This window comes from Mesoplodon bidens, assembly GCF_964165515.1.
Source record: "Mesoplodon bidens genome assembly, chromosome: 14".
Lineage (NCBI taxonomy): Eukaryota > Metazoa > Chordata > Mammalia > Artiodactyla > Ziphiidae > Mesoplodon > Mesoplodon bidens.
In genome coordinates this window covers 10,560,020-10,575,751 of record NC_138170.1, presented here as the reverse complement: position 1 = coordinate 10,575,751, position 15,732 = coordinate 10,560,020, and the positions used below count along the sequence as shown (strand labels likewise).

The following is a 15,732-nucleotide window of genomic DNA, read 5'->3' as shown; positions in this document are numbered from 1 at the left end:
AGGGAGGTGAGGGGATAAAGGCCCTGACTTTCCCCACTTCAGCCCAATCTGAGACAATGAGAGGCGATGCCTGCTGCAGAGCTCCCTGCCAGACTGGCTGAGGCTCCGCTGGCCTCCGCCGCAGCCCGCCCCTCCCGCAGCCCAGTCCTGCTTCCTCCTCCTCCATCTCAGACGTTGATCCCCAGGGAAACACCTTACGTCTGAAACCCAACCTTAACCTCTACATGTGGAAACCCCACCATGCCCTACTTAGAGTTAGCTATACCTTTGTTCTAAAGTTCGTTGAAAGTGCGGGCCATAACCTGTAAACGTGGGTAATGGGAAATAAGGAAGCAGGAGATTACAAGGTAAAAACATGTCGTGAAAGAACGAGAATGCTAAATGAGCAAAGTTGAATTACTGAGTCTGAGAATGAACTGGCCAAGCCCTCCAGTGGGGGTGGGAGCACGAGGCCAGGTGCCTGTGCTGATGAAGGGCTCCCTGCAAACAGCTTACTGACTGGCCAGTCCACGGAAAGGGCCCCAGCTCAGCACCAGACACTCCAGCCTCCTTACCACCACCAGCCCCCCTCGCCCAGGGATAACCTGCGTTCAACGGATCCACGTTCTCTGGCACTTCCAGTTCTACTTATCGTGTTAAACATAATTAAAATTTTTTAAATAACGAGGCTACAGAAAACCACGAGCCCTGGCTCCGTGCTCCCCTCCCCGTGGGCACATTTCTGTCACAGGACAGACCTGGAGCCACCTGCAGAAGAGGTGACTAAACCCTCACTCTCTAAGGAACCACAAAGCGAACTGGCCTCCGTTCAAAAGCACAAACTTTGTAAAAAGAAAGGGGAAGAGGAGATAAGACACTGATTTTAAACTCCAGAGTCACAGAAAATGCTGTCGCTGCCGCTGGAGGGCCGCAGACTGCTGCTACTCCCGTGCCCCCTCCTTTCACATCCTCAACCCCCTTAAGAGGTCTCTAATACATACTCGGAACATCTTCAAATCCATCCCAGAAGTCTCCTACTGTGGCTCCTGTGATGATTTCATTGGTTCTGCAATTAACGAGGTCAACTTCCTGACTTCCAAACTCTTTCCTGAAGGATTCCGGTTTCCAGAGTTCAGTGTTCAGTTTATGATGCACTCCTGACACCATCACCGGCTACGAGGACAGAACGAAGACTTTACTTTGAACTCCCCCAGCTCCGTCCCTTCACCCGAGGCAGCCCTTCCTCAAACCGCTGCTGCTGTGTTTCTCTGTGGCTGGTCCTCAGTCTCAGATCCCAAAGTGGCAGCTTAGTCCCGAGTCACCTGCTACACACACCCCTCAAACTACACCAGTGAGCTCCTAAGAGCAAGGATCACACCTTCCAGCTCAGATCCCACTGCTCACAGAACCCCAAGGCCAAGGCTCAGGGCTACGCAGGGGATGTGAAGCAGAGACAGGCGGCGAGAGTGCCCTGTCCAAAGAGGACGCTGCTCCTGGCGGGCAGGCAGGGACACGGCCCTGGACCGCCACGCCTTCGGGTTACCTAGGACAAGCCAGAAATCCTGATCTTTATGCGAAAGAGCCTGACTAAAATACTGGCAACAAGTTCAACTTTTAAAAAACATTATCTAATCTAAACAAAACATGCTGGTGGACTGTATTCGGTCTGTCATTGTCATCGTGAGCAAATCTTGTTAGAACACAGGACTGAAAAGAATCATTTTTTTTTTTGGTTAAATACATACATTTTTCTATTTGGCAATTTCCCAAGTCCTGGCCTTGTCCAAGAGCAAAGTGTTCCTTTAGTGAGGCCTCCACGTGGCCCAGAAGAGAAGACAAAGATCCAGAAAACATAAACCAAAACAAGAAAACAGAGGAACAGGTCTACGAAGCCACACGTCTCCTAAACCATCAAGCAAACCTTAAGACTGAACATCACTGCCCTTTAGAAAGCAGGCTCCTTCCCTTGGGAGACTACACACCAATTCCAGGCTGACACCACATGGCTCAGGGCCACCTAAGATTGTCTTCAGCACAAGGTTCTAATTCATGGAAGAGGGATGCCTGATTTTTATCCTATTTTGTGTAATCCCCCAAACCCCACCAGCCTGAGTCATCTTCCCACTTCTCCTACTGAAGTTTATCACACAAGAGTCACCAAGAGCCCAGAACGCTCTCATCAAAAATCCAAGGATGGGGCTTCCCTGGTGGCGCAGTGGTTGAGAGTCCGCCTGCCGATGCAGGGGACGCGGGTTCGTGCCCCGGTCCGGGAAGATCCCACATGCCACGGAGCGGCTGGGCCCGTGAGCCATGGCCGCTGAGCCTGTGCGTCCGGAGCCTGTGCTCCGCAACGGGAGAGGCCACAACAGTGAGAAGCCTGCGTACCACAAAAAAAAAAAAAAAAAAATCCAAGGATGACTGGTTGGAAGCAATCAAAACCTCATCAGAGAATACAGCTCAGGAATGTCTGCAGTAAGAAATAAGACTCATGGCCACACTCTGCTCTAACTGTATTCACAGTAAACAATAAAAAGAGATAAAGTATATGCCATTTACAATCCAGGAAGGGGGCAGGGGAGGGAGGGTTGTCAGGAGTCTACCAAAGGCACCAAGAAGGGGATGTGAAGTGGGTTGGAAAGCAGAGGCCCCGCGTACCTGCCCTTGCTTCCAGCACTCCCTGAACACATTCCAGTTGCTCTTGTTGTTGGGATCTTGCAGGCACAGCAGGCGACTATCACACAGCCAGTAGTGAGGAGTGTCAAAGCCCAGGATGCTGGGCTTGATGGTCAGTCCTTGCGGCCGCTTAGATAAATCGGAGCAAGTCTTATTTTGCACCAAAGAGGCAAAGATGTCATCAAGGATTTTTGGTGTATTCTTGAGTCCATTTTCTGTCTGAATTTGGAAAAAAAAAAAACCCACGAGTTTTAAATATATCATTCCCTACCATCAAAAAACCCATTCCTATTATGGTAGGATGAGCCTACATTACACATCCAGGAAAGAAGCTAAACCACGAAAGAATCTTACCCTCAAAAGGGTAATTCCTCTTCCTCTCCCTGACATCACAACTCTCAGAAGTGGGTACAGGAAAAAGTGTTAACAGGTGAAAATGACCCAGCCCAGAATTCTAACCATGTGAAGCCCATGTGCCAATGACACAGCCTCTGTACCCATGAAGGAATGCATGGGACTCATCCTTCCTTCTGCTTTCTATTTCAGTTTCTCCCTACTCTAACTCCAATTCATCTCTACAAGGTGGAGTAATAAACAGTAAAATAAATGCGTACCTTTCCTGCAGAGGAATTCAAGAGATTTCGGAGGAAACCAGAATTGTTGTTGCTTACAGGTGTCAAAATTGTGCTGTTAAAGGTGTGGAGGACTGTGTTGGATTTGCTCAAGGGGGGTAGAGGTGGAAGGCATTTGATTTCATTCTTTAAAATTGGCATCGTTGGTTGTTTTTCTAAAAACAAATCAAAAACATCCAGATGGAAAAAGCATTCTGAAAAGGCAAATCCCTTACTAGTCTTGTACTGACAGAGTTACTTTGGAACTCGGTTTTCATTTACTAGAACCCAAACAACTTAAGAGGATAAATGACATTACTGATTTAGACATGGATTTCCAACTGCTATTAAAAAAATAAATATCCAATATCCAAGGTGATACTATGGTAAACTGCATTTTTTATTTGTTTGTTCCTGGTATACAAAATACAATTGAGTTTTGTAAATTAACATTGTAACTATCAACCCTGATAGATATGTTTACAAATACAGATTCTCTTAAGACTTTTCCCACGTATAATTAGATTGCTTACAAATACCAACAGTTCTATCCCTTTCTTTCCAATCCTAACATCTCTGTTTGTTTACCTTACTGACTTAAATAGCCAAAACTTCCAATACAATGTTTAATAAAGGAGTGAAAGCAGGAATCCTTGCCTCATGCCTGAACACAGAGGGAAACTGTTAAAAATTATTCAACCGATGAAAAACTTCAATCGCAATTTAGGATGTTTGCTGTTAGTTTTATTATAGAAACTCATTAGATTAAGGACATTCCCTTCTATTCCTATTTTAAGGGTTTTTAAAAAAAAAATTATAAATAGGCTTTGAATTTTACTCTTTTTCTGTATCTCTTCACATGACTTTTCCCCCGCTTTTTTAATTTTAAAACTACAGCTGCATTTCTGAAGCTCTGCTTGGTCACCCTGTATGATTCTTTTATTTATAGTGCTAAATTCTATTCACTGAGATGTTGTTTAGGATCTTTGCATGAAAGAAACTGATCTGCAACCTTCCTTTCTTTAAGGCAGCCAGAGAGCAGAATCACCAAAATCCTAATCTAACTACCTGATTCCAAACCCGTGTTCTTTATACTATCGTCAAGCATCCCAAGACAACAGCACAGATGAGAAAAATAAAGCTGAAGCCAGGACGTTGCAACTTAGATGAAATAGGAAATATACACAGGGTTAAAGGCAGAAAGGCAAAAATCACTATTAAAACACACGTCTCAGCCCACTCCATTCCTGCCAGACACAATCTCAGCCTTACCTAGAGTTGTATCGTAAGCAGAAGTTCTCTCTGGCGCTGCACGTGTGTCAGGTCTCAGGGCGACTATAGGGAACTACCTTCCACTCCACCACTACTTCTAACCGCTCTGTTCTCACCGTAACTAAGGCTGCCAGGACCCTCTGGGAACAGACGGAAGTTCTCAGGGAGGCAGGAAACACTCACCCTTGTTTTCCTTGTTGACATTGCCGCTGGTCAGGTCTGCCAGCCAGTTCAAAGGAGATGTGCTGGCTGGACAGGCAGGCTTCACACTGCTGGCCGGCTTGGACGCAGCCTCCCCACCTACAGCCATGGGCTCCAACACCGAGGGGCTCTGCTGGAGCCCGGCACCAAGAGTCGATTTTTCTCCAACCAGGGAAGTCTGCGGTGAGTACAGGAGGAGAATCTTACACAAGCTGAAAAATTACGTTTCCCATTTCCTACCTTCTCCCCTAACTGCTCACCAGTAAGAGAGAAATATCCAAAACAAAACCACCTAATAGCCCTGGACATCACCACCACTGCAGTAGTCTCTCAACAATCGAGCAGAACTATGTAGGAGAAATTTTAATCTTTTAGCTTTTAAGGATTACTAGTAAAAATATAAGATGCACGTGAAGAATGTAAATATAGCAAGATATCCACGCCCACCCTCGTATCCCCATCTCATGCTGCTCATATCCCTATCGCTCCGTTCACCATGTTGCTTTGGAAGGCCCAGTTTGTGCCCATCTCCCCTGTGAACTCACCCCTGTATCATGAATAGGCACTCAAGACCCAGTGGCTGAGCGCGTGAACGAATAAATGAGGCAAGGTAGGAAATACAGCTGTGAATTCAGAAGGAAGTGGGATGCAGAAAAAAGAAAATGCTCTTTTGATTTAGCATAGTGTAGTAGGCTTTAAAAATGGATGAACAGCCCTAAAAAGAATTCAAAACATAAACTGAACAAGAACAACAAAAACTGGACAGACAGAACACACCACTTATTTTTCTATTACTTAAAAAACTGCCTTGACAACTCAGCTACCGCGTTTATACATACATAAGAAGGAAAAAGGAGAGTCAAATTCCTGTTGTGGTCCAGGCCCTCACTTTACATGTGATATAATTCTGTGATGCCTAATTACCAGCACTGTTTACTATTTCTCTATTACTGGTGAGGAAGCTGAAGCATATATACATCAGTTCATTTGAGCCAAAGTTATACAACTGGAAAGTGGCAGAAAAAATTCAGTCCTGACTACAAAGATCAAAACTCTTCTACCTGTGCTGCCTTCACCACCACAGCTTTATCGAAATGTAAACTAATTTCTGATCACTAAAAACAATGTGGGATAATGATTATTGGGGTGAGGAAGAAAAAGGGAGACAGCTGGTGGGTAGATGGGATGGTGAAGGGTAAGGGAATGTCACCAGGAAGAGGCATGTGAGCACCAAGGAAATGCACCTTTTTTATGTGGAGTGAGAGCTACCTAAAGGTTAGTTTCAGTATTATTTCCTTCAATTCTTCATATATATTATGGGTAAAACATATTTAGTAATTAAAATATTTTTAAAGCTTATCTGAATAATTTTCACTGTGTAAAACATGAGACGTTATAAAACCTATACAAATTTGACAGCAACTTATTAGGTAGACTATAATAGAAAAAGGGTTTTGCTTTTTCAAGGAACAAAATTAAAAGCCTACTAAAAGAGGCTACAAATGAGGTCCACAAAAATAATGTGAAACTTGAGAAGGGTCTATAAAGTATCACATGGGGCTTCCCTGGTGGCACAGTGGTTGAGAGTCCACCTGCTGACGCAGGGGACACGGGTTCGTGCCCCGGTCCGGGAAGATCCCACATGCCACAGAACGGCTGGGCCCGTGAGCCATGGCCTCTGAGCCTGAGCGTCCGGAGCCTGTGCTCCGCAATGGGAGAGGCCACAACAGTGAGAGGCCCGCGTACAGGAAAAAAAAAAAAAAAAAAAAAAAGAAGTATCACATGAACCATATGAACTATCTCTTTCCACTGACAGCTCTCCCCATGTTCCTTTCAAATATACTATAGAAATCCTTGGGTTATTTGAAAACAGACACACAACAATCACAAGGCTGGTGAATCTAGCATAAACAGTAATACCTGTTTTACGTCTTCCTTTGAGGCTGGCTTTGACAAGAGTTTGAACTGCCTGTTTGCACAGGGACAGTTTGCCTTTATTCCCCATTTCGCTCTTACAGAATGAACAATGTCTCCAACGTCATAGAGGGCTAAAAAAAAGGGCACAGGCAAACACCTGAACAAGGATATTAGGTACTTTCAACCTCAACATTACAAAGCAAAAGCTTGTATTTCTAACAGGGTAACTTTTTTTTAGCAGCATTTCTTTTTTTTTTAGAGTGCTTACACTCCCCCCTTTACATCCTAAGTATGCCTTGCCCCAAATGTGCCATTTTCTTTCCTTTTACAAAACTATTTACAAGGCCTTTACCAGAAAGTTTGGGGGCATTATTTAATACAGTTCTCGACAATTTATGGCACATACTAAAATAAAGTCAGTAAGTGATTGTACTGCACAAAGTAAAACCGAACTACCAGCCTCTACGAGCTACCGAAACACAGGGAAAGGAAAAGCATTGCACCACACGCGATACCTTTTCCAGGAATGATCTGCGTCGGCATGAGGTTCTCTGGTTCGTGTATCTGGCTCTTCACACATCTCAGCCAAGAGAAAGTCTTGTAGGCAGCGCCTGCAAGTAACTGATCTGTAGTAACTGCTCTTTATGGACTCTGGTCCCAAAAGTTTCAGAAATCCATCAACCACAAATCAATGAAAGGCTTAATTTAAGAGTATAAGGGGCTTGGAGAAGAGTCAAGTCAGTTCTCACCCTGTTGGCAATTTTTCCTCTTCATCCGATAGCAATCCACACACACTCCAAACCCACACCGAGGACACACCCAGTGCAGGTTGAAGATGGTGGTGTCACACACATCACACATTTCTCGAACACCTCTGACAGCTCGCTTCCAAGCAACCTGTCCTACAAAAATCAATAAATCACTTAGTCTTGGGGACGAGAGGGCTCCTGAAATAAAACATGAAGTGGGATGGGAGCTGATGCCGTTCCTCCCTCTCACTGGAGTTCCCATTAACTGTTCAGCCTCCAGAGCCCATCTCAAATCCCCCACCACCGCCATGAAGCTCTCCTGGATTCCTTCAGCACTCCCATCAACTTGTATTTGTACTTCAGACTCAGGCCTCTTCACACTGTTCGCAGTCAGGTGCAGTTTTGCTTCCCTCTAGGAGACTAAAGTCCACGCAAGCAGAATCCCTGCTCAGGCTGTGCCCTAGCCCCACACCCCAGCCCACCCTCCAAGGAGCTCTGCATAGTAAGTCCTGCTGAGTAAGTCAGTGAAAAAAGCAGCATTGGTTACACAAGCTGGAGTTCAGACACAAATATAAAGGAGCAGTGGTTCTTCACATTTTGGGTCATGAGACCGTCTGAGACTCTAAAGGCAACAAGGACCATGCTTTCTCCAAAGGAAAAAAAACTGACTCAAGTACACAAACCCAACCTTCAGTGTCGAGTGTCAGGTTATTCACAGATGCCCCGAAACCACTCAGACTGCCCATTACAAACCCCAGGGCACTGAGGGGAACCTGGAGGGAGCAGCGCATTAACTAGTGGGGGGCACAGTGGTCCAAAGTCGGTTCCCTCATAGGCCAGTGTCCAAAACTCAATTTTCAGAGCCAGGAGTGATGCAGGCACCCGGGACCGACTCACACTAACCAAGCAGCCAACAGATTGACGCACAATCAAGAATTCTATGAAGTCGCATCTTCTGTTCCAGTGGCCAAACACTGAAAACTGGAGAGACGGGCCTTCCAGGACTGGGCAAGAAATCGTACCCCACCCCCCGACCATGGAGGAGTGCCACAGACGGCATTAGAAAGCTTCACGGAGTAAGAGCAAAGGGAGGACATTTTCCTGCGTCACAGAAAAGCCCAACGTCTGCTGAGCAGAAGACTGTTTTCTGTCTGTCTGTCTGTCTCTCTTGAACAAGACAGGATCAATACTGTCACATTCGTGTTCTACGGAGAACATCTTTTCCTAATGCAGTCAGCGGTTACTTCTTTCTTCAGACTGCCCCCAAAAGAAATGACTAACTTCAGTTTGCTTTAAGTTAATCCAACTGCTGAGTGAACCTCTGCCGTTCCATTACAATGTAAAAGCTCAGTACACAATACATAGAACTTGAGGCATTTTACACATGAGATTTTATGAACTTCACCTTGGTCACTTGGATTAGACTGTTTTATTAGAAAGTAGTCTTAGATCTCTTAGCCACCTATTTAATGATTATTTGTCATTGAAAAGACAGAATAAATGTACAAAAGCTGAGACCTGCTTCCTAATCTCAGGATCAGAGGGTACCCTCCACCCCCCTCTCTAGCGACACCTTGTGATGGCATCTTTCAGTACCACTCACAGTGAGTTCCTCTCTCCAGCTGACCAGCTTATCACAGAGGAAATAAAGAGGAACAGGATAATCAAATAGGCAAGGAGGAAAGGTTAATCACAATTACATCTTTAAAGACACATTTTTCAGACGACTCACCCTGAGCAAAGAAAAAACATCAGTAGCTTAAAACAGCCCTTCCGATTCAGGAAGCTACTAATACATTCCAAAAAATTGGTTTTGCAACCCAGTCATTCATATACTACCTCTAGGCCAGTTACTTAAGAACTTTTCTTTAAATCTTCTCTTACTTTAAAAGTACGTAAGAAGAAAACTTTTGTATCTCTACTGAAAATGGAAAACCAGTATGACTTGTCCTAAATAGATTATAGGAAAAACAACTTTAATATGATTCTTGACTTATCAGAGTCTCTACTACCCCAACAGAACAGTGATTATAAAGCTCTCTTCACTTTAGCAGGACTCTGGCTGCCCATGGAGCTCACAATCCCATACCCCACCTAGATCTGAATTCCTGCTCCTGGGAATGTCAGTTCCCATTCCTTGGACTCTGAGACATAACAGTGTTCAAACTTATCCAGTAAGTTATTTTTGTGCTTAAGCTAGCTTTAGTTAGTTCCTGGGACCTACAACCAAAATTCTTAAGATCAGTATGTGTGGATGCTTATAGCGAAACATATTTGGCTATGCAAAGTCTGAAAAGAGATCTACCAGAGGGATGGAAAGGCTTCACTTTTAACTTGCCACCATTTGGAAAAGATAAAATGATGGAACAAAGTGTGAGACTTAAAAAGATAGATGCCCCTTGGTGCTTCTGGCTGGATATCTCACTTCTAAGGGCACACACACAAGAGGTGTGCTGTCCTCCTCGACACCGTACCTTGAGATGTCACGAGGGAGGTCTGGCTCTCATGTGTCATCCACACTGACCTCTGTGGTTCACTGGGCTGCCAGGTTAGTGTGAGAGCACTCTCAGGGAGGGGGGACACTGCACACACCGGCTGGAACCTCCAAGTTTTCCCTGAAAACCTTGACTCTAACGGAATCATTTTCATCTGCGCTTGTTCCCATTTTCGTGCCTGGGTCCCAGCATCCTCAGACCCTGATTCAGTAGGTCTAGGGTACAACCTGTCCATTATCTTCTCTGAAATGTTTTCTTAAGAACCTTTGTCTTAAAATAAACCCCTTTTGGTGAGTCCACACTTGTTGGTAAGGCTATGCAAATTCCACCGCCACCTCACCTTTACCTTTCTTAACAGAAAATTTAGTAATTGCCCTGAAACAAACCCCACAGATAGATGACTGACTCTGATGAACTCAACAGGTAGAATCTGTTACAAAAGGAAAAATGCAACTTCATTATACCAAAGACGTCTACACTTCTGGGTGAAAATGAAATCCATGCAATTAGGACTTAGGTGTCATTTAGGAACAAAAATCAAGTTGGACTCAAAAATCCTACCCCCTAAGAGATGCTCTTACTGTGTGGCTCAATAGTTGACATAGCTTCCTTTTCAGAAATCACCATTTGACAGAAGTGATCTCCAATGTTGGCCAGGATATACTTTGCTGTGTCCAAATCAGTCCCAACAACATTTTTGGTTAAAGGCAACCACAAGCCAATTGCTTCACTGTCATACTTGTTTGGTGTTAAGAAGCCTTCTACCCGCAATACACCATGTTTGTTGAACTGTAACCTAGAGGGGGTGAAAAAATAAAAAAAGGATGTTACATACATGAAATAGTGATTTACATCTTGTTGTTACTTTTTAAATGTTATTTAAATCAAGCATTTCCTTCCCAGTTTTCTATAATCTCCATGGCTAATTACAGCCACTTGCTACTTGGCAACATCAATAGAAAGATTTTTAAAACTTCCAAGTTTTCCCCCAAAAGACATGGGGGGTTGGCAGGGAGAGGGGGTTGTGCTCTCCACTCGAACCAACATCTACTCACGTCATTTCCAAGGACAGCTACTGAACCTGCCTGACTCGGAACTTAATAGCGAGAATAATCACAGGTCACCACAGAAGTAAACTGATAACAAACAGAAGGTGACAAATAATCTGACCAAATCTGAATACAACTACTGCTTCAAGAATAATGCTCAGGAGGGGAAGGCTAACCCTAGACAACACTGAAGCCATGACCATACACATCCATGAGGTATTCAACACCCTCAGGAATCCTAGCTACAAATTACCATGCAAGCTTCTGGAATAAGAGGCAGTGTTAAGATGGGCCTCGGTACCTAAGAAGGTGGAGCAAAAAGCAGAATATTTTCTCAGCATTCTCTTTCAGCATCTTTGACATCCGCAATGATTTTTCTAAGCCATGCAATAGTTTTGGACTTACTTAAACACAACATTATATGTCAATCCAGCTGGAGACAAGAAGTAGACATAAAACACCCAGGGAAGTAGGGTATGACAGGTATCATAACAGTCACTGAGTCTTACAGGAGTCAGAGGAAGAAGTGCTGACTATGAGTTCTGTGGATCTTATATGAAGAAGACTCATGTTAGAGACAATAATTAAGCTTGGCCTTGCAAGAAAAATGCAGGGACCTTGATTTCTTTGCTAGTCATTGGGCAGCTGCCGAAACTTTTTGAGTCCACGAGACACACATAAAGTTGTGCTTTAGAAAAAGCATTTGTCCAGAACTGTGTAGAATGAACTGGAAGGACACTGGGAGTTGCATAACAGATGGAAATGTATTTCTAGGAGTCCAAAGGAGAGATGCAAGCTTTTAACTGATAGCCCAAATTAGAGCTAGTCATAGTTCTAAAAAATAAATTTGGAAGCCATTTCAAATGGGGAGGAGATGGAAAACAGGATTTGGCAACTGAGCTTTACCACTGAGACCCTACCCCCTCCCATTTCATCTGCAGAATTTAATGAGAAACAAACTTGGTAAGACTAATGACAGTGTCGATCTTCACTCTAAACACCAGGGAAAAAAAGGCTTTCCTTTTACAACCATGATATTCCTTTTACCAAAGAAGTGAGCTTGTCTGAGTTTCTAACACACTGACTTCTGTTAACAGTTATCGCAGCTCTAAATGCTATACACACATATTATCATGGTGCTTTTGCAATTTACTCAGGAATGAATGGGGCAAACTACCATCTAAAAAACTCTTAAATAAACTCTTCATTAAATAATGCTGAATCTGACAGTTATCAGCACAGATATAATTACTGATCATTAAAATGCCCGTGCATTTAATTCAGTTCATCCGCAATCTTTAATCTTGATAAAACTAAAGAAGAGGAGAATAGGAAGAAATTAAAGTCAACACTGCGGTTTATGATTAGAACTAGTTGAGACTGAAACTACCTAGATTTCTGAAAAAATGTATGATATCTAAAAGCTCACCTACATCCAGAACAACACTGCTCAATTATATATCAAAAAGACCAGAAGGCTACCTTTCTCTTTCACTCAGGATGGAAGGATTTAAAGAAAATTAATTTGACTTGAAAAAAAAAAAAAACTCAATGTAAAAATGAAAGTTTTTGCCTATAAAAGCAGAAGATTTTTTAAAGATACACCGGCTGGCAAAGGTACACGGAGACAGGAATGCTCAAACCCTGCCAGTGGGCATGGATGCAGGTGCAACCTTCCTCCAGGGCTGTTTGGCAGAACTTATGTATCAAAGCCTTAAAACACACACACCTTCTGACCCAGTAATGCCACTTCCAATAACCTTTCCAAAATAAATAATCAGAGATGTGGACAAGCTGATGATCATTTCTGTATTATTTTTAGTGGCAAAAAATACATAATAATCTTAACGCCAACAAGGGAATTGGTTAAGTGAATTTTCCAACACTGTTATTATGGGTTCTTGCATAGTTATTCTAAAGTATTTGCAATAAAAGTTAACATGATCAAGTGGTTCCTATTACAAACTGGGAAAGTATGCACTGGAGAAAGTAAAATTCAAAACAGTATATAGGGACTTCCCTGGCGGCTCAGTGGTTTTGAATCTGCCTGCCAATGCAGAGGACACAGGTTCGAGTCCTGGTCCAAGAAGATCTCACATGCTAAAAACACAACCTTTCAAGACTGAACCAGAAAGAAACAGAAAACATAAACAGACCAATCACAAGCACTGAAATTGAAACTGTGATTAAAAATCTTCCAACAAACAAAACCCCAGGATCCGATGGCTTCACAGGTGAACTCTATCAAACATTTACAGAAGAGCTAACACCTATCCTTCTCAAACTCTTCCAAAATATAAAAGAGGGAGGAACACTCACAAACTCATTCTACGAGGCCACTATCACCCTGATACCAAAACCAGACAAAGACGTCACAAAAAAAGAAAACTTCAGGCCAATATCTCTGATGAACACAGATGCAAAAATCCTCAACAAAATACTAGCAAACAGAATCCAACAGCACATTAAAAGGATCATACACCGTGATCAAGTGGGAGTTATCCCAGGAATGCAAGGATTCTTCAATATAGGCAAATCAATCCATGTGATACACCATATTAACAAATTGAAGGATAAAAACCATATGATAATCTCAAGAGATGCAGAAAAAGCTTTTGACAAAATTCAACACCCATTTATGATAAAAACTCTCCAGAGGGGCCTCCCTGGTGGCGCAGTGGTTGAGAGTCCGCCTGCCGATGCAGGGGATACGGGTTCGTGCCCCGGTCTGGGAGGATCCCATATGCCGCGGAGCGGCTGGGCCCGTGAGCCATGGCCGCTGGGCCTGCGCATCCGGAGCCTGTGCTCCGCAACGGGAGAGGCCACAACAGTGAGAGGCCCGCATACCGCAAAAAGAAAAAAAAAAAAAGAAAAAAAAAAAAAAACTCTCCAGAGGGCTTCCCTGGTGGCGCAGTGGTTGAGAGTCCACCTGCCAATGCAGGGGACACGGGTTCGCGCCCTGGTCTGGGAAGATCCCACATGCCACAGAGCGGCTAGGCCTGTGAGCCATGGACGCTGAGCCTGCACGTCCGGAGCCTGTGCTCCGCAACGGGAGAGGCCACAACAGAGAGAGGCCCGCGTACTGCAAAAAAAAAAAAAAGAACTCTCCAGAAAGTGGGCATAGAGGGAACCTACCTCAACATAATAAAGGCCATATATGACAAACCCACAGCCAACATCGTTCTCAATGATGAAAAACTGAAACCATTTTTCAGGGCAACAAGACAAGGTTGCCCATTCTCACCACTATTATTCAACATAGTTTTGGAAGTTTTGGCCACAGTAATCACAGAAGAAAAAGAAATAAAAGGAATCCAAATCAGAAAGGAAGTAAAACTGTCACTGTTTGCAGATGACATGATACTATACATAGAGAATCTTAAAGATGCTACCAGAAACTACTAGAGCTTATCAATGAATTTGGTAAAGTAGCAGGATACAAAATTAACACACAGCAATCTCTTGCATTCCTATACACTAATGATGAAAAATCTGAAAGAGAAATTAGGGAAACACTCCCATTTACCATTGCAATGAAAAGAATAAAACACTTAGGAATAAACCTACCTAAGAAGACAAAAGACCTGTATGCAGAAAACTGTAAGACACTGATGAAAGAAATTCAAGATGATACAAACAGATGAAGACATATACTATGTTCTTGGATTGGAAGAATCAACATTGTGAAAATGACTCTACTACCCAAAGCAATCTACAGATTCAATGCAATCCCTATCAAACTACCAATGGTATTTTTCACAGTACTAGAACCAAAAATTGCACAACTTGTACGGAAACACAAAAGACCCCAAATAGCCAAAGCAATCTTGAGAAAGAAAAACGGAGCTGGAGGAATGTGGCTGCCAGACTTCAGACTATACTACAGAGCTACAGTAATCAAGACAGTATGGTACTGGCACAAAAACAGAAATACAGATCAATGGAAAAGGACAGAAAGCCCAGAGATAAACCCATGCACATATGGTCACCTTATCTTTGATAAAGGAGGTGAGAATATACAATGGAGAAAAGACAGCCTCTTCAGTAAGTGGTGCTGGGAAAACTGGACAGCTACATGGAAAAGAATGAAATTAGAACACTTCCTAACACCATACACAAAGATAAACTCAAAATGGATTAAAGACCTAAATGTAAGGCCACTATAAAACTCTTAGAAGAAAACATAGGCAGAATACTCTATGACATAAATCACAGCAAGATCCTTTTTGACCCACCTCCTAAAGAAATGGAAATAAAAACAAACAAATGAGACCTAATGAAACTTAAAAGCTTTTGCACAGCATAGGAAACCATAAACAAGACGAAAAGACAACCCACAGAATGGGAGAAAATATTTGCAAATGAAGCAACTGGCACAGGATTAATCTCCAAAGTATACAAGTAGCTCATGTAGCTCAATATCAAAAAAACAAACAACCCAATCCAAAAATGGGCAGAAGACCTAAATAGACATTTCTCTAAAGAAGATATACAGATTGCCAACAAACACATGAAAAGATGCTCAACATCAGTAATCATTAGAGAAGTGGAAATCAAAACTACAATGAGGTATCACCTGACACTGGTCAGAATGGCCATTATCAAAAAATCTACAAACGGTAAATGCTGGAGAGGGTGTGGAGAAAAGGGAACCCTCTTGCACTGTTGGTGGGAATGTAAGCTGATACAGCCACTATGGAGAACAGTATGGAGGTTCCTTAAAAACTAAAAATAGAACTACCATACGACCCAGCAATCCCACTACCGGGCATATACCCTGAGAAAA

At 43.1% G+C, this 15,732-nt stretch overlaps 1 protein-coding gene across 3 annotated transcripts in view; it reads right to left on the bottom strand.

Annotated features, from left to right (window-relative positions):
• The window catches only part of KDM3A (lysine demethylase 3A), a 54,642-nt gene that overhangs the window by 10,608 nt on the left and 28,302 nt on the right, over positions 1-15,732 (bottom strand). For all 3 annotated transcript variants that reach the window (XM_081254451.1, XM_081254452.1, XM_081254453.1), the window contains 8 exons: positions 10,479-10,693; positions 7,403-7,555; positions 7,169-7,264; positions 6,657-6,784; positions 4,719-4,914; positions 3,267-3,439; positions 2,635-2,871; positions 981-1,152 (listed from right to left, as the gene is read on the bottom strand). In XM_081254451.1, the coding sequence (XP_081110577.1) occupies positions 981-1,152; positions 2,635-2,871; positions 3,267-3,439; positions 4,719-4,914; positions 6,657-6,784; positions 7,169-7,264; positions 7,403-7,555; positions 10,479-10,693 (1,370 nt within the window). The remainder of the gene's footprint in view (positions 1-980; positions 1,153-2,634; positions 2,872-3,266; positions 3,440-4,718; positions 4,915-6,656; positions 6,785-7,168; positions 7,265-7,402; positions 7,556-10,478; positions 10,694-15,732) is intronic.